General features: G+C 38.9%; 2 protein-coding genes across 3 annotated transcripts in view; one reads left to right on the forward strand and one right to left on the reverse strand.

Moving 5' to 3' along the window:
• The window catches only part of LOC126210324 (atypical kinase COQ8B, mitochondrial), a 127,057-nt gene extending 119,609 nt beyond the window's left edge, over positions 1–7,448 (reverse strand). Inside the window, exon 1 of one of the 2 annotated variants that reach the window (XM_049939526.1) lies at positions 7,363–7,448. Coding sequence is in view for 1 of the 2 variants with exons in the window: in XM_049939525.1 (XP_049795482.1) it covers positions 6,186–6,377 (192 nt within the window). In the remaining variant the exon portion in view is untranslated. Of the gene's footprint in view, positions 1–6,185; positions 6,729–7,362 lie in introns of those variants that run through there. The other variant, XM_049939525.1, reaches the window with a different exon arrangement.
• LOC126210326 (protein yippee-like 5) overlaps positions 7,440–24,958 on the forward strand; it is a 29,106-nt gene continuing 11,587 nt past the window's right edge. Inside the window, exons 1-2 of the mRNA XM_049939528.1 lie at positions 7,440–7,575; positions 7,684–7,870. Coding sequence (XP_049795485.1) covers positions 7,710–7,870 — 161 coding nt within the window. The 5' untranslated portion in view covers positions 7,440–7,575; positions 7,684–7,709. The remainder of the gene's footprint in view (positions 7,576–7,683; positions 7,871–24,958) is intronic.

A 24,958-nucleotide genomic window follows, 5' to 3' on the forward strand; every position in this document is an offset into this window, starting at 1 on the left:
TAAATTTCAGAAGTAGGAGTTGGTGGTACATTCATATGCTGTAATTTTATTTGAGTTACATCTTCAACATATTGCTGTGATCTTTCTCTTCAACTGTTGGTCCCTATGCTTTCTACTATGTTTAAGAAACGATTATTAAACAGATCTGTTACCTGTGACTTGTCATTTATAACCCTTCCATTCAATTCAATAGCAATGTTATCCTCTTCTGTGGGGGTCGACCGAAGCGTCCGGTCCCACCCGTTGGCTTTGACCCATGACGTAAAGCTGTTGTGGTGTGTAACGGTGGTTCTCTCTGGTGGTGTGTTTGTGGGTAGTGTGCTACGTGGCGTATGGGGTTCATTTGCGTGACAACATTGCACGTGTGTGGTATCGGGACTGTGCTTTCAGCGGAATATTTTTCAGTGAGTTAACGATTTTAGTTTTGTTATTTCGACATTATTGTAGTTTTTTCTGTTTGTCGTGTGTGAATTTTGGTAAACTGCTTTTTTTATGTCTTTGGTAGGTATGGATATAACTGACTAGGTCAACAGTTTTCGGTTGTTGGTGATGCCCAGGACAGTGTGTTGTCTGTAATAAAATTTCTTCAACTATTCGGATTTTTGGATGAAGTCGTGAAGTGCTCAGTATGTCGTGAAGAAATGAGGCTTACTAAAGTTCTGGTGTCTCGGACCAGGGACAGCTGTATGTGGAGATGTCTTAAGGATAACAGGTCAAGGGAAGTGTTCGATTCCAATTTTCTTGGTTTGTTGTACTTTTTTGAGGTAGTGGTGATTGTGGACGTGGTTGTAGTTTTTGGTTTTATGATTACGTATTGGTAGTTTCTGTTGACCTATATAGGTCAAGGGAAGTGTTCGATTCCAATTTGTGGGATCGGGAGCTGTTGGTGAGCTATATAGGTCAAGGGAAGTTTCCGATTCCAGAGGATATCGTTTAGTGGAATTTGGTGTTGTTGGTTTTTTCATCATTTTGTGTGGTTTGGTATGGTGGTGTGTGTCTAAATTTGTTTATATTTACTTTGTCCCCAGCCAAAAACCCCTAATTTCCCACGCTTGTCCCGTTAGTTTCATTAGGTTTTTTGTGGAACGTGTGTGTGTGTGTGTTGGTTTTTCAATGTATTTTCGTGTTTATGGTCATGTTTACATGATGACGTCATAGGCGCCATATTGGAGTCATAGTGTATGGTCGTTTCCGCCATATTTGTGACTTCATGGGTCAAAGCGCACGGGTGGAATCTGACACTTCTGTATTTCTCTTCTTGCTTCATTATATTCCATATTGCATGAACTCTGTTGTCAGATGTACTGATTTCTGACATTATGTGCATGTTTCTTCATTTTTTAATAACCTTTCTTAGTAATTTTGAGTAATTTTGTAGTGCACAGCTACTGCAGGGTCTTTACTTGTTCTTGCCAAAAGATACATCTCCCTTTCCCTTTCAAACTTAGATAAAAAAGTAGTAGCCCAAACATAATACATTACTTTGTGAGGTGAAGATTAGTCTAATAAAAGGACTAAACCTTTCTTGCTGCACACTAACAGAGGCAAAAAAACTGTGGAAAGGAGCCAAAGGCTGTTAAAATCTGCTCTCTAATAGCATCAAGACAAGTCCAGATTACTCAAAATTTTAAAACTCATGCTACACTCATCAAAGGTTTTAATGATGTTAATCACATACGGGCATTGAAATGAATCAGTGGTAACATGTGAAAATTTATGCTGGACTGGGACTCAAAGTCGGATATATATATATATATATATAAAAAATGATGTGACTTACCAAATGAAAGTGCTGGCAGGTCGACAGACACACAAACGAACACAAACATACACAAAAAATTCAAGCTCTTGCAACAAACTGTTGCCTCATCAGGAAAGAGGGAAGGAGAGGGAAAGACGAAAGGATGTGGGTTTTAAGGGAGAAGGTAAGGAGTCATTCCAATCCCGGGAGCGGAAAGACTTACCTTAGGGGGGAAAAAAGGACGGGTATACACTCTCGCTCGCACGCACGCACGCACGCACGCACGCACACGCACACGCCGACATATTTAAAGTTTCAAATATGTCTGCTTGTGTCTGTATATATATATATATATATATATATATATATATATATAGAGAGAGAGAGAGAGAGAGAGAGAGAGGGAGGGAAACATTCCACGTGGGAATCATCTTTGTTTTTTTATATATATATATATATATATATATATATATATATATATATGTGTGTGTGTGTGCGTGTGTGCGCGCGAGAGAGAGAGAGAGAGAGAGAGAGAGAGAGAGAGAGTGTATACCCGTCGTTTTTCCCCCTAAGGTAAGTCTTTCCGCTCCCGGGATTGGAATGACTCCTTACCTTCTCCCTTAAAACCCACATCCTTTCGTCTTTCCCTCTCCTTCCCTCTTTCCTGATGAGGCAACAGTTTGTTGCAAAAGCTTGAATTTTGTGTGTATGTTTGTGTGTCTGTCGACCTGCCAGCACTTTCATTTCGTAAGTCACATCATCTTTGTTTTTAGATATATTTTTCCTACGTGGAATGTTTCCCTCTATTATAACCATATCACACACACACACTATATATATATATATATATATATATATATATATATATATATATATATATAAGAGAGAGAGAGAGAGAGAGAGAGAGAGAGAGAGAGAGAGAGAGAGAGAGAGGGGGGGGGGGGCTGTGTATGTGTGTTTTTTTTCTTTCAGACATGTCCGAAAGAATAGACACCTTATTTGATCTAGCGGCTGATCAAATTCATTGTCAAAGTTTTTATTGGCATTACCTGCATTTGAGCATTGATAATCAATCGATGGTAACAGGTGAAAATTTGTGCTGGACTAGGACTCGAGCTCTGATATCCTGCGTAACACATGTTCAGTGAAAATTCAGATTAAAGTGCCGCACAAATTTTCACCCCTTACCAATCATTCATTTCAAGCCCAAATGTGGCGAACCTCAGTGAAACTTTTGGCAATGTATTTGTACGGTTGCTGGATCAAATATGGTGTCCGTTCTTATAAAATCATTGTTTGAAGTAGATGGCATATTTCCAGCAAAACCATTTAATGCCCTCCAATCAGCACTCAAATAACATTCACGACACTGTTCTGTAATCACCAAAAAGCTGCTAAAATCTTAGACTAGGGAGAGTGGTTGTGTCACATAGTGGGCGAGAGGATTGGGGAAGAGGGGCTGGTGACGTGGAGGCAGGCAGTAGGAGTGTGAGATAGGAATGTGACACACAGGTACCACAACTGTTGATAATATAGCAGGATCAGGTTGTGAGGGGGTGGCAGAATAAAGGAAGGGGAGACTACCTGGAAGGGATGCGGATGCAATGGGTTAGCAGAGACTCAGGCCAGGAGGACTGCAGAATGAAGGATGTGTTGCAAGGATAACTTCAATCTAGGTAGCTCAGGAAAGAGTTGTAAAGCAGCCACTGAAATCGATCGTATTGTGAACAGCAGCTTGTTTTGACAATGGGTGGTCAAGTCTGCTCTTAGCCACGGTTTGGCAGCATGATTTATATGTTATATTGAGACCACAAGAAAAATGAAGGTCATGTGGTGTTGTACACCACATTAAAATTCTACAATCTGCCAGATAATGATATATAATTGAAAGTAGTTCTAGAAGAATAAAGATTTTAGCAGCTCTATGGAACTTGCACACAAAAATGTCTTATGAGAGCTGTGGATCACAATTTAAATGAAAAACAATATTCAGTTGAAAAATGGCATTCTGTTCTATTGACACCATATGTGTTTGTTCTGAGGCTCTTCATGATGTAAAAGGAAGTAACCGGTGAAAGGACAATGTCCTTTCAAAGCCAAGCAAAAATGTCCACGCCTTGTCTGAGTGACTGGGCAGAGTTAGACCACAGATGGCCAGAAAAAACAGAACTATTCAGGCATTGTTTTTTCATCATTATATATCAGCATGAAACCATGCAATCCAGGAAATTTCAAATTACGGCAGTTGCATTTTCAGAACACAGAAGGGTGTTTTAAGAATTATATCTGGTATGAATCCACAATATCCTCCACAGGTCGTCACACTATGTGTATAATCATTAATGCCTTGTCATTACCAATATTTTTCTCTTCACAAAAAAAAAAAAAAAAGTGAAAACCATGAATATAACACTAAAATCAAAAACAATCTCTAGAAAGACCTCAAGTCATCTAACATTAGTACAAAAAGGAATCAGATACATGGATACAAGTGTATTCAACAACCTAGCAGTAAATTAAACTGAGTGGAGTTTAGCACCAAATTAAAGAACTTCCTACTAGACAACTCATTCTATTTCACTGGCAAGTATCTTAACAGAAATGATTAAATATAATGTTTTAGGTTTATGCACTTTCATAAAGTAATGTATTTTTTTCTTTTTTCACTGTACTACACTCAAATTAAACATACAGTCCCATTCCCACATCTCTGAGACCACTCTGTGTGGGATCCACGGAATATGACTGACGTAATGGCGCCATGAGGTATAGTAGATACTAATTGTCGGCTTTGAACAGTGACACTATGTTGGTGGCTGCTGTGACATCACCTTCTGGTGTGTATTTTAACATTCTGGTTGTTAGGTGGCAAAGCCAGCGAATCGTGAAAGCAAAAAACCTGGTGGTGGTAACACACTGTCTGTGGCTTAGCCCCAGGTCTAAGTTAGGCGACGGAGCCAACAAATAGCAAAGCAAAAACCTTAGTTATGCAGACAGACTTACCTGTAGCTTAACCAGTTTGCAAGAAATGGTCACCTATATCACATTATTGTTCCCATGTTGTTTACGACATTTATCAGTTGTTTCCTACATCATTAATCAAAGCCTATAACTATTATCAAATATTCCTGTTTATCCACGTAATGTAATATAGTGAGTAGCTCCCTTTACTCATTCCATTGCTTGAATTAGTTCATTAGATCCATGTTCCATTGATCACTTTGCACAATAAGTCGTAATGAGTATTAGGCCTCCCATAAAATCAACTAAGACTGAAAAAAATCCACTGCCCTTCCTTTTACATAATGCTTCACATTGAGCTTTTACATAACTCAAGATGAAACACTATCACCTACCTTTTTACTGGTAAAGTTAAAACCTTTATCATACGAACATTAAATTGAATGGTATTTGCACTCCCAATCCAAATATACTGACAAAGATTGAGAAAGAATTGCTAATAGGGGATTGTTTACTTTTAGTTTCGAATATTATGGCTTTTTAGGTTCTTGCTGAATGTCTACCAGTAAACTGTTTTCAAGTTCTGCACCAGAGTGTAAAATTCCATTCTGAAGTGTAGCCTGGGGCATGTAGTCTACACATAAATTTTTACTTTTAGTATTATGGCTGTGAATTCACAAAAATCTCACAGTGAGAAGGGATATCAAGGGCATTCTCTTAACCTTCCTCTAAAATACCAACAGAAGCAGTCTACATGATTTACCCTACACATGGACCAATGTTAGCAATCATCGTTGCTATTCTACATCGATGCCACCTCAAGAGGTCAAGTAAGGAGGCAAGCCTTAAAAAGTTTGTCATAACAATCTGATAAATTTTTGCATTTGTATAGCTGACGATAAAGATGTGTAACAATAAATATAAACAAGCAATATAAAAATGCACTGAACTAGATGATGGGATATACATCATCATCTTAGCCAGTGACACTATCACCATGTGAGTGTACCCTTTAAATGGATGCAGTATGCTGTCCGTCACCTGAATTTTTTTAAAATTACATCCATGTGTAAATTAGAAAGAAGAAACCAGGGTAGAAGATTAACAGTTATTGGAAAGACATGGGGGTTCAAATTGGTCTCTTATCATAAGAATACCATTTCTCTATACTCTAACAGCAGCGTTGACATTGATGAAAACATTTTTCAGCTGACATCTAAAATAAATAAAGTAGCCTATGTATTTTTAATAAGTTTGAGCAGCAATACCTGCAGCAGCAACTACTACCGTTCTGGGCATACTTTCAAATATATAGCAAGCGTGTTGATGGCTAATGGAATACTAGGTACGTCTTTTACTGATATATCAATTTAAAATACAGATGCTCCATAAAACAAAGCATTTGACCGCCTTGGCTATCTGAGCGGTCGCGACCTACTTATGAAAATATCAATTAAAAATCGTACAGAAAACAAATGTGTACCCGAGCATCAGCTTTTGATAAAGCATCCAGGTTTCTTCCTAAGGTGTTGACTGCTTCTTCTGTTAGAACTTTTACGCTGGAGTTTTCCCAAATTAGTTTACATTCAGCTTCTTGGAGTCTGCTAGTCGCAACGATAACGCTCTGCAAGCCGCGCAGGACGCCCAATAAATCCTGACTCCACACCCGAGACATGTTTGTTACATTTACGATAAATCAATTATTCTACACTAAGAACATTCATGACGCAGTGTATCGGATCATAAAATGAGTAGTTTGGGGGTTATGCCCGATTGTATAACAACACTAAATTTAAAAAAAGGGAATGTTACGTAATGCACGCAGTGATGTTTGACAGCCAAACTGTTTCACTGATACAACTTCCCCTTAATCTCTTAACAAACACAAGCATCACTTCCACAGCTTTCTTCACTTTTCAATAATTATTCTTTACTATACTTTCTCTACTATTGCGACAGCTCCTGAACCGGCATAACACGACACCTTGCTACCATACCCGGTTACGATATCATAGATGACAACGGTACAAGTCAACCCCTTATATTGAGTACAGCATGTTCAGTAGTAGCAGCTTTAGGAACGCACACATTTTTTAAAATAAAAAAAAATAATAATAAAAAATAAAAAAAAAGAATCTGAAAGATTTTGCCTATTAACAGCCTTATAATTTCAGTCCCATTTTACGGATTTCTTGCTTGGACTATGTATTTGCCAGGGACATGGTCTCGCTGCTTTCCTTAGTCTACAAAGTTTTTTCCCCTGTTGTTTTACTGTTGCAAAAGTTTATAGTATTAAAATAAAGACATGAAAATCCCAAGCTAGCGCATTAATTTCTCCTGACAACAGAAAACTGCGTTTCATCAAAAGTTCAATAGACATTACGAAATTGTGTACCGTATATACAGTGTTATCGCTTGTGTTGTGAATGTTTATTCCGTATCTAGATATATACAAGTATTTTCATAATTATGAGTGTGTTATGGAGATTTCAGTTTATACTTTACATACACAAAACTGGTGAATTAAATAGCTACTTCACTTTTGCTACTGTAATGTAAACTGCCATGTTGAATAAACAAATTACAAATAAACGCTCCAAAAGAACATATATAATTTTTACATGGAAATTAGTTTACGCTTGGCAGTTCGTTAAATATACCTTGTTCTCCTTTCTATATTAGTTGTGTCAAAGTGCCTTGTTTGTTTACTTATGCGAATGCTGTCATGTATCATACGGTCAAGTTAACTACGTCATCGTAAACAGCTGTCTTGTGTTTTGGTTTGGCATCCGAGAGGTCATTCTGAGGCACAAAGAAATCGCGTAAGCCAGTCCATTTTCTGATACACTTGTGTTGTGAGCACGTATTTTGAGGTAAAAACTTAACAGTGGAAATGAAAACCGTTGTAGTTTATAGCGAGGAAGACTTTATTTACGTTACAATATCGAATAATAAGAACAAATATGGTGATGTGTTCGCAGAGCTTTGAGGACTTCCAGAAAAAAAAATGGGTCGCATTTTTCTGGACCATATTGGAGGCTCTCGTCTTTTCTCATGCGCTTCTTGTGATACGTTCCTCACAAACAGAAGTGAGCTAATTAGCACGAGGTTCACTGGTGCGACTGGTAGAGCATTCCTCTTCAATAAAGTGGTGAATCTCAACTACAGGTAACATGACACACTCGTAGTTAATGTGTAAATATGTCACTCTCTCTAATTGCTCTACGGATCAAAGAGTTACGAATGAGACACTTCGAATGCCCCCAAGATTCCATGAAAAACTGTAGAATTACCTTGTCACGATTTTTGGAAATTATCGGGAAACATCTTACGAAACCTAGCGACAAATTACGGCCGTACATGACTTATCAGATGGTGTTGATAAAATTAAAACGATTCGTTTTAGTCGCTGAACCTTTTCGCAGTATCTCGACAGTTACAAAATTTCGTCAACGGAAGCTGTCATGCTAACAAAATAATCGTTAAACATGAAGAACGGATGATATTTGACACTGACGAAGTCTCAGACAGCATCCTAGCATTTCTGTTGTTTCCTATAATAATGACCATTTATTAAAATAAACTTGATATATCAGAAACTGTGATGTTAAGGTCTGAGCATAGAACAATATTAACAGCGAAGGGAAACAGGACCACAATGCACATTGCTACATACTTGACATTTTTGAACAGTTTATTCCGTATTTGTCAGTACTACTGCAGCAATTAATATGATTGCAAAAAAAAAAAAAAAAAAAATAAATAAATAAATAAAAATCCTTTAGACCTGTGAAGAAAATTGTATTGACTTACAAACGTTACTTTCTTACAAAAAGTGTGATGACTGCTAGCAGACACATCTCCACAGAGATGAACAAAATCCGGAAGACAATGGATATGAAGTTGATGGTAGAATGATGAACAACATTAGAGAAACCTTGTGCATACTGAAAGGATATGCAGTAGCATTCAGTTTGAATACTGTCAGTTTGATCCTGGTTTTAAGAAATAGTTATAATCATTTTAATTTCACCAGCACTGGGAATAGTAGGCACAGCAGTTTGTTATTACATGACTCATAAATATCATGGATTAATCCTAAGTTCCTTATCTCTGTCACGAGATGCTGTTGATGATGTATCCGTAACAGGGGTGCACTTTAAGCAAGGGGTTTCCTTCATACGATTTGAGAAGATTAGGTGCTAGGAAGAGGTTTTAACGTATCTACTGCCACAATTGTTAACAATGAAATTTTGATGCTGTACATTAACCAGAGTCACCTGTGATGAATATTTTACTTAACTCCATATTAAATTATGTGCAAAAGAGTGCACAAATCACTGTAATGTTGTTGGGTCTTATACCTAGCTTCTAAACTGGTAAATATGCTCTGCATGCCTGTTAACTAGTGTATACAGTATGCATTGTAGCTCTTTCACACACAATACAAAGTGGGCTTTAGACAATCTCTCTCTCAAAACTAATCAGGAACTGCATCATATGTACTTCTTTAAGTCTTGAAATACAATGGCTGAAGTTACAACGAAGGTCTTGTAGCCATTAGGACCAATAAGTTAGATTGATTTATGATATGCGGTGAACATTAAGCTATAGATACTAAATGTACATGTTCTTCATCTTTCTTTCTCATTTTCTGTTTTTAGACAGGAATGTGAGGGCTTGTATCTCTAAGAACAGCACTTTACTCTTCTTTGGTCTTGGTTATTACGTCATATTTTGGTTCAAACCACATGTGCACAAAAAAAAAAAAAAAAAAAAAAAAAAAAAAAAAAAAAAAAAAAAAAAAAAAAACGTGACTGCAACATCAATGAGTCACTGTTGGAATTGGCCAACTCGTACAAATACATGGGTGTAACACTTTGTAGTGACATGAAATGGAATGCTGGAATGCTCACATGGGCTCAGTTGTTGGTAAAGCAGGTGGTAGAGTTCATTATATCTGTATGATACTGGAGAAGTGCAATCAGTCCACAAAGGAGATTGCTTACAAATCACTCATGTGACCAGTTCTATAATATTGCTGAAGTGTGTGGGACCTAAACCAAATAGGACTAATAGAGGATATTGGACATATACAGAGAAGGGCAGCATGAATGGTCACAGGTTTGTTTGATCCTTGGGAAGTGTCACAGAGATACTGGAGGAACTGAACTGGAAGACTCTTGAAGATAGACGTAAACTATCCTGAGACAGTTGATTAAGGAGGTTTGAAGAACCAGCTGTAGTTGATGACTCTATAGGAATAGACTGTAATCCCTTACATATTGCTCACATAATGATCATGAGGATAAGATTAGAATAATTACCACACGCGCAGAGGCATTCAGACCGTCATTCTTCCAGCACTCCATAGGTCAGTGGGATGGGAAGAGACCATAATAACTGGTACAGTGGGATGTACCCTCTACCATGTAGCTCATGGTGGTTTACAGAGTTTAGACGTAGGTGAAGACATAGACATAGATGTAACATTTTCTTTACTCAATCATTTTTTGTCTCTCATAAAAGAAGTTTCATGAGCTCTGCAACAGGACACTTTTGACCAGTCTCATTCCTGTGCAAGTATTTCCTTCTCTTGTGTGACATCTTCGAGTTTAGAAAGAGAATACAAATGCAAGAGGCCAAATCTTTAGCATAGTGATTCTTGTAGCAGTTCACAGTGCCAGCTGACAATTTTGGCAGCGACGGTCAGAAACATATGAGCTGCTTCAGTGTCTTTGTCGAAGGAGAACATATTTCACCAAGTGAGATCAGTTACCCATCATTACATTTTGACATTAATCCTACTATGACACAGTTTCATGAAGCTCACAGTTTGCAGCATTGTCCCCAGAACTGATCATGGGCCTTTGGTTCTGAGTCAAGTGGAAGGACTGAACCAGAGATTTTGAAAGTTCTGTAACAAACTAGGCTGCTACTTCCTGGACTGGTGCCATAGTGTTGAGAACTGGAAGATCCCCCTAAAAAGTCAGGTGTGCACTACACATCAGAGGCTGCTACTCAGGTAGCTGACTGTGTGTGGGGGTGTGCACAAGAGTTTTTTAGATTAGGTGACTCTCCATCCAGTCTAGATAACGATGGCTGTGGGAAACCCAGAAATAACAGTGAAAGATTGAAAGAAATGCCTCCCACAGGAGAGCGTATTAAAATCTTAATGGTAAACTTCCGAAGCATTCGTAACAAAGTGCCAAAGTTAGAAGCACTCCTGAAAAGCATTGAAGCTTACAGTGTACTAGGTACAGAAAGCTAATTGAAACTTGAAATTGATAGCAGTGAGATTTTTGGGGAAAATTCAAGAGTATATCAAAAGGATAGCCTATTAGGGAACGAATGAGGTTTATTTGTCACAGTAGACAAAAAATTCAAACCCACTGAGCTAGAAATTGAAGCTGCATGTGGGATAATTTGGGCAAGACTCAGTATCAGGGTTGGGCATAAAATGATAATTGAATCCTTTTATTGCTTACCAGACTCTTCTCCCAATGCAACCAAAATGACCATGACACAGTTGTTGCAATAATGATTACCAAAGTACAAAGGACAACTAAACCAAGCAGAAAGATACATTTGCTCAGTAAACTAGATAAAAAAAATCAGTATTGTCGTATTTCAGTGAAGAAGTTTCAGCACAGGTCAGGACAGTGTAGAGGAACTGTGGCTCAAGTTTAAAAGAATAGTTCACCACACACAGGGTAGATATGTACTGGTCAAAATGAGAGGGAATCTCAATGGTATACAGTCACTATTAAAGAAACTTTTAAGAAACAGATTGATGGATAATAGGTGTAAAACAAAGTGTAGGGCTACAGATAGAGAGATGCTGAATGAAATGTGTTTGGCTTTCAAGAGAGCAATGCACGATGCCTTCAGTGACTACAATAGCAGAATATTGTCAAATGATCTTAAACAAAAGCCAACGAAATTCTGCTTGTATGTAAGGGCTGTTAGTGGCACAAAAGTAGTGTCCAGTCTCTAACAAATGAGACTGGAACTGAAATTGGGGATAGAAAAGCAGAAACTGAAACACTTAACTCTGTTTTCAAATGTTCCTTTTTGCAGGAAAACCTAGGAGAATTGCCCCAATTTAATTCTTGTACCACCGAAAAGATGAATGAAATAAATATTAGTGTCAGCGGTGTTGAGAGACGGATGAAATCGTTAAAATAGAATGAAACTCCAGGTCCCCATGGAAACCTTGTCAGATTCTATACAGAATTTGAGGCTGAGTTTGCCCCTCTTCTCACTATAATCTATCATAGAGCCCTCGTACAAAAAACTGTACCCAGTTCTTGGAAAAAGGCACAGGTCGCACCTGTCTGCAACAAGGGTAGAAGAAGTGATCCACAAAATTACCATCCAATATCCTTGACTTCAATTTGTTGTAGAATCTTAGAACATACTCTGAGATCAACTGTAATGAGGTATCTTGAAGAAAATGGCCTCCTCAATGCCAACCAGATGGTTTTCAAAAACATCAATCGTGTAAAACCCAACTCGCACTATTCTCACATGACATACTGAAAGCTTTATATCAAAGCAAACAGGTAGATGCAGTGTTTCTTGATTTCCAAAAAGCATTTGACTCAGTACCGCACCTATGCTTGTTGTCAAAAGTATGGTCATATGGGTATCAAGTGAAATGGAGAGTCATTGTCAGATGTGGAAGTAACTTCCGGTGTGCAACAGGGAAATAAATTGGGACCCTCGCTGTTCACGTTGTATATTAATGATCATGAAGATAATATTAATAGTAAAATCAGGCTCTTTGCAGATGATACAGTTATCTATAGTGAAGCACTATCTGAGAGAAGCTGCATAAATATTCAGTCATATCTTGACAAGATTTCAACATGGTGCAGAGATTGGCAACTTGCTCTAAATATTCAAGACTGCAAAATTGTGCACTTCACAAAATGAAAAAAATATAGTATTGTATGCTTGGCTTGGCTTTGAAATACTCATTCGACTAGGGTTTGAAGCTCCTCTTTTTGTTCTTCCATGTTTGCGATTTAAAAACTGTGTTCTTTGAAAAATCATCCTTATGCAAACACAATTAGTTTATTTTTATATTACCCAGTCTTGTTTCGACACCAATGTGTCATCTTCTGTGAGTCAAATTTTTATTTCTTAAAATTACTTCGCTAACTGAACTGTATTATTATACATCGATTTTAGTCATCTTCTGTGGGTCAAATTTTTATTTCTTAAAATTACTTCGCTAACTGAATTGTATTATTATACTTCGATTTTAGTGATTCAGTTAGTTATGTAATTTTAAGAAATAAAAATTTTACTCACAGGAGATGACACATTGGTGTCGAAACATGCCTGGGCAAATATAAAAGTAAACTAATTGTGTTTGCATACGGCTGATTTCCAAAACAACCCAGTATTCTATGACTATAATACCAGTGAGTCGCTGTTGGAATCAGCAAACTCATACAAATACCTGGATGTAACACTTTGTAGAGGTATGAAACGGAATGATCACATACGTTCAGTTGTCGGTAAAGCAGGTGGTAGACTTTGGCTTATTGGAAGAATACTGGGGAACTGCAATCAATATACGAAAGAGATTGCTTACAAATCACATGTGTAACCCATCCCAGAATATTGCTAAAGTGTGTAGGACCCATAGCAGATAGGACTAACAGGGGATATTGAATCTATGCGGAAAGGGCAATACGAATGATCACAGGTTTGTTTAATTGAGGGGAGAATGTCACAGAGATACTACAGTAACTGAACTGCCACTCTTGAAGACAGATGTAAACTATCCCGAGAAACACTGTTAACAAAGTTTCAAGAACTGGCTTTAAGTGATTACTCTAGGGATATACTGCAACCCCCTATGTGTCACTCACACAGGGATCGTGAGGGTAAGATTAGAATAAGTACTACACACACACAGAGGTAGTCAGGCAATCATTCTTCCCTGCTCCATACATGAATGGAACAGGAAGAAACCCTAATAACTGTTACAGTGGGACATACCCTCTGCCATGCTCCTGACGGTGGTTTGCAGAGTATAGATGTAGATGCAGATTATTCTTTTTCCATCCTTACGGTATCTATAGCTTCGAAACTAGTACTGTATTTGGCTGCAAATATGAAAAGTCAAAAACATTATGGAAATACAGCTACACATATTTTTTTTTTTTTCATTGAAATGTGATTCAGACGTTTCTGGAATGATCTAATCATTGTGGTATTCAGTCTGTGAAGGTGGGTATGCTGCAGCTCTCCATACTAGCCTATCCTGTGCAAGGTTCTACATCTTTGTGAAATTACTGCAGCCAACATCTATTTAAACTAGCTTACTGTTGTCAAGCCTTGGTCTCCCCCCACAATGTTTATTGTACACTTCCCTCCGTTATTGCGCTGATGTTTCCTTTGCACCTCAGGATGAGTCCTGTCAACCAGTCCCTTTTTTTTAGCCATTAATTATACAATCCACCCATCTAATCTTCAGAATTCTTCTGCAGCACCAAAGACTGTTTCATTCCTTCTATCTTTCCCCTTTTCACTTCCATACAAAGGTAGAGTCCAGAAAAACACTTTCAGAAAATACTATCTAACACTTAAATGCCATTGTCTACATGTAATTCATTCGCCATTTGACTATCATTTTATTGCTTCTGGGTACACTGTCACAATGTCAACTTTGCAGACTTTGTGAAGTGATGTGTTATTGTCCTTTCAAAATTAGTTACACTGCATACTGTAGTACAACTCGAAAGGGAGCATCGTATTCATTATTTGAACATTATTTTCTTGGCATGTGCTGTGAGATGCAGTGTAACTGATTTCAAAAGGACAATAATGAGTTAATTGATAATGGCTGCAGCGCAACCATTGAAATAGTGAATCTAGAAGCAATAAAACAGTAGTCAAATAACAAAGGTATTGCCACTTAGACAGTTATACATGACTGTGACTCAGCCCAAATGGCAAAACTCTTCTAATAATCCTGTTATAATCTGATCCCCTCAGCATCACTGAAGAGACTGCAACACTGTGTCACACCCTTCTCAATTTCTGTCTCCCTTTCATTCCTTTCAACTCTTAACCTGTTTCTTCTCAAGTTCTACATAAACTTTCATTCACTGTATTTAATCCCTGTTACCTTCAGAGTTTCAAATATCGGTTACCAACGACTTGGCTAAAAGCATTTCTTTATATCTACAAATGCTATAAACATAGGTTTGCCTTTCTTCAGATGATCTTCTCAGATAATTCACGGGGTCAGTATTGCCTCACATGTCCCTACATTTCTCTGGATCCAATACTGATCCTCCTGAAGCGTAGTTTTTCCATTTTTTGGAGGCCTATTTATATGAGGGTTGGAACTTAAATAGTGGCTACCACCTGTTTACAACTTATACAAAATAGACACATGTTGCAAAGTTTTACTGTCATTCGGAGCAGTCAACAGCATAGTGTGTAACCCATTGCTAGCAATGTGGAAGTTGTAGGACAGCCTTACAAATGCCAATTGTATTTATATTTCAACTAGAGTGGTCTATCAGCTTACAGGTCTATGTAACTGTTCTGTAATGAATGCTGTGAAGTGCTTCCTTCATATTAAAAATCAAGTCGAAGTCCCAAGGGCTTATGTTTGGGGAGTGTGATTGGTCATACAGCATGTCCCAGTCCTATCAATTGAACAGATCAGTCGCAACTCGAGCCACAAGCGGTCGATCATTGTCTGTAAAATGACGGGCAGATCCTGCAGAAAGTGTCGCTGTTTCTGTCTCGGGTGATCACGGGCTGTGTCCCAAAACTGAACAGCTTAGAGAAAGAAGCAATGACACTTTCTGCAGGACCCACCTGTCATTTTGCAGGACAGTTCCTGGTCCTATGCAGTGCAAGTTGTGACAGATTTGTTCGATCGATGGGGCTGGGAAGTGCTGTACCACCCACCCATTCTGCAGGCTTAAACCCTTGTGACTTCAACTTGATTCCCAAATTGAAGGAAGCACTTCATGGCATTCACTTCAGAACTGTTACAGAGATCTGTCTGGGCAGTAGACCACTCCACTCAGACTATCAATACAACTAGCACATCATTAGCAGTTGATTATATTAAATGCTGGTGACTGCTTCAAAAGACATCTATATTGTATAAGTTGTAAATAAATAGTTGCTACTATTAAAGTTTCAGCCCTTGTAGTATTGTCAGCTGTGAGATATCGGGAACTATAAAACTTCAGTTCCCCATTTAAATTTTCTACGTCTATGTGAAACTATTTCAAAGAAATAAGTGCTCTGCATCAGCTATTACGCATCTCCATTTCATTTTTATTTCATATTCTATGACATTTTGGCTGTGTAGCCATTCCTAATTATCCCCATCCTCCCCCCCCCCCCCCCCCTCAAAGTATCAATAGTCTTTGGTTTAGAGATGAATGAAAACAACTTATGAAATAGGTAGTGCGCTGACAAAGCAAGTTTAACATTTAATGATGCCTGGGGCCGCATATGTGCCAGCAAGTGCTGTGATTGGTGCTCCGCGCATGCATAAAAGGTTTCAGCGCATCTACCGCCGTGAGCCAGTGCACAAACGACCCCCGTATTGTTGCGAAACAGTCGATCAGAGAAGCCGCATTCTCACTTAGGAACTGCAAAGGCTGCTTGGGAATACGACCTGAAGTAAAAGTACACATTTTTTCACACGAAAAAAAAGTGATGAATTTGATTTTTCATTACTTTACACGATTTGGTGAAGGGTGGCCACGGACCCCCTAGAAAGAGCCGGCGGACCCCTAAGGGGTTTGTGGATCACACATTGGGAAGCCCTGGTCTAGATCTCTTCCTATGTGATTATCGTGCCTTTGGTCTCTTAAAAAAGGCTGTGATGAGTCAACAATCCCTGTCAGACAAGGGTGTACAGCAAGCAGTTTCGGACTTGTTCACACAGCAGGACACATTCTTTTACCAAATAGGTATCTTTGATCTGGTGTGTTGGTGGGTTGACAGCCTCAGTGCTCATGGTGATTTTGTCTGATTGGCATACTGGTTCTGAACAGTACAGCCATTAAATGGAAATGTTTTGATTGTCCCTTATAATGCAAACTTCATTAGCTTTCTACATCTTTATTCTTCATGTCTACATTTTTATTTCTCAACATAGTCATCCTGTCAATGAACACATTTTTCCCCGATGAGACTTTTTTGACACCAACACTGTAGAATGTTTGACTTTGTTGATGGAGCCACAACCTCACCTCTGCTTGCACCACTTGACCACTACCAAAGTGATGTCCTCAAAGGTGTTCTTTAAGTTTTGGAAACAGATGAAAATGGGACGGGGCCAAGTCAGGGCTGTATGGGCTGTATTGTAAACTTGAGGAGTCAGATTGTTTCAGATGTTACAATGCTCGTGTGGTCTGGCATTGTCATGCAGAAGGACAGGATAATCCCATGTGTGGATAAAGTTACCTGTGGTTAGAAACTCGATTACAACATGCTGTTTCTCATGCACTAGCTTAGTTACATTATACACTGACATGTTATACACTACAGCTCAGAATCCTCTTGTGGCAGAGGTTGCAACTTAACATCAGTGAAACAGGTAAGTTGATCAAGTATGTAGGTGACATGTGATCTCTCAACTGATATTGAGGACAGAATATAAAATTCTTACGTACTTTTCAGCACGTCTCATTGTCTCCCATTTGCATCCCCGAACAAGGACTTCTCAGTAGGATGTCATCATCAGGAAAAACAAAACTGTCATTCTATGGGTTGGCATGTGAAATGTTAGATTCCATAATTGGATAGGTCAATTAGAAAATTTTAGTCAGAACAGGGGTATCAACACAAAATCAGGCAGGGGTAATGCATAGTGGATCTAATGGCAACAAACAGATTAGACCTCTTTGATGATGTCCACATTGAAACTGGTATCAGTGTTGGTTGTGGTAACAATGATTTTATCAAAATACAAAGGACAACTAAACCAAGCAGGAAGATATATATGTTCAGAAAACTTGATAAAAAATCAGTACTTTGTCATATCTCAATGAGGAACTTTCAGCACAGGGCAGGAACATGTAGAGGAACTCTGGTTCAAGTTTAAAAGAATAGTTGACCACTCGCTGGATAGATTTCTACCCAGTAGAACAGTTCATAATGAGAGGAAAACTCCATGGTATACAATCACTGTTAAGAACTTCTGAAGAAACAGAGACTACAGTATAATAGTCGTAAATCAAAGCATACAGCTATAGAGAGAGAGAGAGAGAGATGCTGAATGAAATGTGTTTGGTTGTCAAGAGAGCAATGCATGATGCCTTCAATGACTGCTGTAGTAGGATATTATCAAATGATGTTTCATAGGATCCAAAGAAATTCTGGTCTATGTAAAGGCTGTTAGTGGCACCAAAGTAAGTGTCCAGTCCTTAGTGAATGAGACAGGAACTGGAACTGAGAGTAGCAAAGGAATATCTGAAATGAAACTTCCTGGCAGATTAAAACTGTGTGCCGGACCGAGACTCGAACTCGGGACCTTTGCCTTTCGCGGGCAAGTGCTCTACCAACTGAGCTACCCAAGCACGACTCACGCCCCGTCCTCACAGCTTTACTTCTGTCAGTACCTCGTCTCCTACCTTCCAAACTTTACAGAAGCTCTCCTGCGAACCTTGCAGAAGTTTGGAAGGTAGGAGACAAGGTACTGGCAAAGTAAAGCTGTGGGGACGGGGCGTGAGTTGTGCTTGGGTAGCTCAGTTGGTAGAGCACTTGCCCACGAAAGGCAAAGGTCCCGAGTTCGAGTCTCGGTCCGGCACACAGTTTTAATCTGCCAGGAAGTTTCATATCAGCGTACACTCCGCTGCAGAGTGAAAATCTCATTCTGGAATATCTGAAATGCTTAACTCCATTTTCAATTGTTCCTTTACAGAGGAAAACCCAGGAGAATTGTCCCAGGTTAATCCTTGTACCACTGAACAGACAAATGACGTAAGTATTAGTGTCAGTGGTGTTGAGAAACAGTTCAAATTTTTGAAATTGAACAAAGCTTAAGGGCCTAATGGAATCCCTGTCAGATTCTATACTGAGTTTGTAGCTGAGTTAGCCTCTCTTCTAACTATAATGTATCATAGATCCCTTGAACAAAAAATCGTGTCCAGTTCTTAGAAAAAAGGACAGGTCACATTTGTCTACAAGAAAGGTTGTAGAAGTGATCCACAAAATTAGTGTCCAATATCCTTGACATCAATTTGTTGTAGAATCTTATAACATATTTTCAACTCAAACATAATAAGATATCTCGAACAGAATGACCTCCTCGGCCAACCAGCACAGACTGTGAAAACATCGATCGTATGAAACCAAACTTGCACTTTTCTCACATGACATACTGAAAGCTTTGTATCAGGGCAGTCACATAGATGCAGTTTTTCTTGATTTCCGAAAAGCGTTTGTCTCGGTACCACATCTACACTTACTGTTAAATGTATGATCATATTTCTGTGCATGTTTTACGTTAATGACCTTACGGACAGTGTTAACAGTAACTTCAGACTTTTTACAGATGATGCCGTTGTCTACAGTGAAGTACTATCTGAAAGAAACTGCATAAATATTCAGTCAGACCTTGATAAGATTTCAAAGTGGGTGCAAAGATTGGCAACTTGCGCTTTTTTTTTTTTTTTTTTTTTTTTTTTTAAAGAAGAAGAAGAAGAAGAAGAAGAAGAAGTTCAGAAATGGAAAACTGTTCACTTACAAAATGAAAAAAACTCATATAAATACTTGGATGTAACACTTTCTAGGGATATGAAATGGTATGATCAGATAGGCTCAGTTGTGGGTAAAGCACATGATAGAATTTGGTTTATTGGGGAAGTGCAATCAGTCTACAAAGGAATTTGCTTACAAATCACTCATGCAACCAGTTCTATAATATTGCTCAAGTGTGTGCGATCTGTACCAAATAGGACTAATAGGGGATATTGAATGTATGCACAGAAGGGCAGCACGAATGGTCACAGGTTTGTTTAATCCATGGGAGAGTGCAGAGAGATATTGAAGAAACTGAACTTTTTGAAGATAGACTTAAACTGTCCCAAAAAAGTTTCCAGAACCGGCTTTAAATGGTGACTCAAGGAATATACTACAATCCCATACATATTGCTCACATAGGGATTGTGAGAAAAAGATTTACAATAATTACTGCATGCACAGAGGCATTCAAATGATCATTCTTGCAACATTTCATATGTAAATGGCACAGGAGGAAAACCCAATAACTTGTATATATGGGATGTACTGTCTGCCGTGCATCTCACGTGGGTAGTCTGCAAATTATAGAGGTAGATGTAGATGCAGAAGTAGCCATAATAATAAGTAAGAAATTAAGAATGTGAATAAAATACTGTGAAGAGCATAGTGAATACATTGTTGTAGGCAAGACAAGCATGAAGCTAACACTCACCACTGTAGTATGAGGTCTGTTCAAAAAGTACCTAATCTTATTTTTTATTGCTGAAACCAACAATGGTATTGAAGCACGTGTGTGGACTATGTTTATAGGCATTGTAGTGTGCATGCCTGATTACAGAACAACCAGTCACTGGCTAGCCATTTATAGGTGACCACATGTAATTTGTAGTTGTCAGATTTTGTGTTGTTGGCAAAATGACAGAGAAGTGGAACACCCGTATTGCATCAAATTTTGTTATAACGTTGGTGATTCTCAAATTGAAACAATCCACAAGATTCAATAAGTGTTTGGGGACAAAGCAATGGGTACTACCCAGATAAAGGAGCAGTAAAACTGCTTCAAAGATGGCTGCTCATTGGTAAAGAGTGAAGCATATTTAGATAGGTGCTAAACATCTGCAAATGAGGTTGTTATTGATCATGAAAGCACCCTTGTTATGCAGAATAGACAAATGACTTCATTCCATTTCAACAGAACATTTGGATGGCAGGAGAATCTCGGAAAAAATTTATCCCAAAATTGCTAATAATTGAGCAGAAGCAACTTTGTTTGGAGAAGGCACAGAACATGCTGGATAGTGTGAACAATAATTTCAACTTTCTTAATGCAGTGATAACTGGTGATAAGTCCTGGGTTTATGGGTATGACCCAGGAAAAAAGTTCCTGTCATCACAATGAAAGTATCGATCATTCCTGAAATCTAAAAAAAGTAAGGCTGTTTCATCCTGACTGCCTCCAATAGCATGGTCCGTTGTGATTACACCCCAGAAGGTACTAATGTCAATAAGGAATACTATCTACCAAGAGGTTCTGCGTTGTCTTCTTGATGCGGTGAGACGTACATAGCCGGACTTTTGGGCAGTGGGCAGTTAGCACCTTCACCATGATAATGCACCCATTCTTCGTTCATAATTAATTCAAAGTTTTTTGGCCAAAGACAAAACGAGTGTGGTTTGTCAACCTCCCTGTCCACCTGACCTAGCATGAGTGACTTCTGGCTTTTCCTTAAACTGCAAAGTATTCTGAAAGGGACCCAATTTCAGAACACGGAAGACATTATGCAGAACTCAATGGAGCAGCTGCACAACGTACCAAAAGGGGCTTTCCAGAGATGCTTCCTGCAGTGCCAACAGTGTTGGGAGAGTTGTGTGCAAGCTGAAGGGGACTACTTTGGGGGTGACTAGTGTCAAACAATTGTATTTCAACGGAGATTGATTTTATAAATGTAAGTCCAAAATCTTTTGAATGACCATTATATAAGTTTATGTGCCAGTTGAAAAAAAGATTGAATGAATTTATGAAGATATAAAGTAAATTATTTGGATAGTTAAGGGTGATAAAAATTTAATTGTGATGGGTGACTACAATTCAATAATAGGAAAAAGAGAAGAAGGAAAAATATTCAGGGAAAGAAATGAAAGAGGAAGTCATTTTGTAGAATTCTGTACAGAGCATAATTTGATCATCGCTAACGCTTTAAGAATCATGAAAGAGGATTGTATTACTTGGAAAAGACCTGGGACACAGGAAGGTTTCAATTTAAGAGAGGTATTTTGAAACCAGATTTTAAAATGCAAGACACTGCCAGAAGCAGATATGGACTCAGACTATAATTTATTGGTTACGAACTGGAGATTAAAATTCAGAATGGTAGGAAATTAAGAATATGGGACCTGTATAAACTGAAAAAACCTGATGTCGTTGAGAATATCTGAGGGCGCAATAGGCAGTGTTGCAGTGAAGCAGGAGAATGGAATGTGACAGAAGACAAATGTTGTAGCTTTGAGAAATGAAATAGTGAAAACAACTGAGGATCACATAGGTAAAAAGACAATGATTAGTTGTAATACTTGATAACACAGGAGACAATGAATGTAATTGATAAAAGAATAACACACAAGAATGCTTCAAATGAAGCGGGGAAAAAAAAGAATGCAGACGTCTAAAAAATAAGATTGACAGAAAATGCAAAACGGCTAAGCAGGAAGGGCTAGAGGACAAATCTACGAGTGTAGAAACTTGTGTGGCTAGGGGAAAGGTAAATGCTCTTACAGGATAATTAGAGAGACCTTTTGAGAGAAAAGAAGCAGCTGCATGAACATTAAAAGCTGAGCTGGCAAGTGAGTACTAAGAAAGAAGGGAGAGCTGAAAGGTGGAAGGGATGAATAGAGGAAAAAATTATATAAAGAGAAGAGCAAGTAGGTGAAGGTGAGATGGAAGTTATGTTACTGCAAGAGAAGTTGACAGAGCTCGAAAGATCTGGCTAGAAACAAGACTGCTGGAGTAGATGACATTCCTTCAAAATTATTGAGATTCTTGGGACAGCCAGCCATGATAAAACTATTCCACCTGATATGTGAGTTATGGGACAGGGAAAATACCCTCAAACTTTGAGAAGAATGTAATAACTGCAATTCCAAAGAAGGCAGATGCTGACAGATGTGAATACTACTAATTCATTAGTTTAATAAAACATGGATGGAACATATGGCCAAGAAATATTTACAGAATAATGCCAAAACTTGTAGAAGGCAACTTTGGGGAGTACCTGTTAGGTTTCTGGAGAATTGTACGAACACAGAAGCTAATGCTGGCCCTGTGTTGCATCATAGAATATGGGTGGAAGAAAGCCAAACCCACATGTATTGCATTTGTAGATTTAAACAAAGCTTTTGACAGTGTTGACTGGATTACACTCTTTGAAATTTGCTGTTGGTAGGAACAAAACACAGGGAGTGAAAGGTTATTTGGAACTAGTGCAGAAACAACTTTATAGTGGCAATTGTAGTAAGAGTTGAAGAACATGAAAGGGAAGCTGTATTTGGGAAGTGAGTGAGAAAGGGTTGCATCCTATCCCCGACATTAGACAGTTTGTACATTGAGCACAAAGTAAAGAAAACCAAGGGCAAATTTGGAATGAAATTAATGTTCAGGGAGAAGAAATAAAGGGTCAAGAGTAATATTTGATACAAAATGTCAGCTTTGACCTGTGACATAATGTTAATGAATCCTGTGACAATACATATTGGTGCATATATTAACAGTTTTATTGTTAATTGATGACCCCACCAAATGCGAAAGCAGAACAACATGTCTGTGGTGACAAATTGATCTGTAGCTTAACCTGAGGTCTAAGTTAATTTGGAAGGTGACAACATGATTTCGAGTTGACAAAGACAGTGAATGTGAAACTAAAAAGACCTGGTTGTGGTGACAGGCTGATCTGTAGTTTAGCCTGTTTGAAAAAAAAAAAAAAAATCACCATTGATATCCGTTATAGTTGCATGTCATTAACACTGTTTGTTGCACATTTCCTTTGTCACTGATCAGAGCTGACGACTAATATGAAATATTCATTTTTATCTGAAATAAAAGATTTGAAGGTTGCTGATGACATGATTGTCAGAGATGGCAAAGGACTTAGAAGAGCAGTTGAACAATACGGGTGGTGATTTTTCTGACGTTTCGCCAGCACGAGTGGCTGGCATTGTCAAAGCTTCACCCTCCATTGCCGGTGGTGAACTGGAGCCGAGCTCGCGGGTGCAGACTATATGTACCTGGAGCGCCAACGTCCGAGGGCTTCTCTGCGGTCATTTCCGGTGCGGTTCTCCTCTTGCTACCTGTGGTGGTCGTTCGCTGCAGTACGGGAAGCCAGGATCCGTTGACCTTAAGGCTTTCCTCTTTCTTGTTCAAACTGTTCGCGTGTTTTTGTATTTCTACAGCTTCTCTGAACAAGTGCGTGTGATAATGCTTCTCTACAGCCAGAACTTCCGTTTCAGCGAATTTTATTACGTGGTCGGTCTCATTCAGTGCGTGCTCTGCCACGGCCAATTTCTCCACCTGCCCCAACCTGCAATGTCGCTTATGCTCTTTGATCCTGGTGTTGATGGATCTTCCAGTCATTCCGACATAAACTTTTCCGCATGTGCATGGTATACGGTATATTCCCGACATTGCAAGTGGGTCTCTTTTCTCCTTCGCCGATCTAAGACACTCTTTGATCTTCCTTGTTGGATTGAAAATCGTCTTTACGCCATGTTTGCACAATATACGGCCGATTCTGTCCGTCACTCTGGGAATGTGTGGCAGAAAGGCCGTACCCGACCTTTCTTTTTCTGGTTCCTTACTTCGCCGAGTGTTTGGCTCTGTTACACTTCTAATATAATTTGTGGAGTACCCACATCTCCTCAGGACAGTTTCCAGGTGTTGCATTTCTCGTTTGAGGTGTTGCGCTCGTTACGAGCGTACTAATCATGCCTCTTTTCTGGCTCGGGGTGGTGGTTTGACAGTTTGTGCAGGTATCGGTCCGTGTGTGTCGGTTTTCGATACACGCTGTGTCCCAGGGTTTCGCCGTCCCTTGTGACCAGCACATCTAGAAATGGCAGTTTCTTGTCCTTCTCTACTTCCATGGTAAATGTTATGTTGGCATGGAGGCTGTTCAAGTGTCTTAGGAAGTCACCGAGCTGTTCTTCACCATGGCTCCACACCACGAAAGTATCATCGACGTACCTGCACCACACCTTAGGTTTGACAATGCCAGCCACTCGTGCTGGCGAAACGTCAGAAAAATCATTAGATGAACGGCGGCCGAAGAACCCGAGACAGAAGCCAATAGGCAGTTTGTCAACAAGTGGCCACGAAAGCCTTAACAATTTTGTAATACGGGTAGTGCCTTGAAAAGATTCCATAAGATCAACATCAGCAAAAGTAAAGGAAGGGACACAGTGTAGATTAAATAAATTAGGTAATGCTGAAGGAATTAGATTGAAAAATGAGTTACTGAAAGCAATGTA

This window comes from Schistocerca nitens, chromosome 10 (assembly GCF_023898315.1).
Source record: "Schistocerca nitens isolate TAMUIC-IGC-003100 chromosome 10, iqSchNite1.1, whole genome shotgun sequence".
NCBI classification, from domain to species: domain Eukaryota; kingdom Metazoa; phylum Arthropoda; class Insecta; order Orthoptera; family Acrididae; genus Schistocerca; species Schistocerca nitens.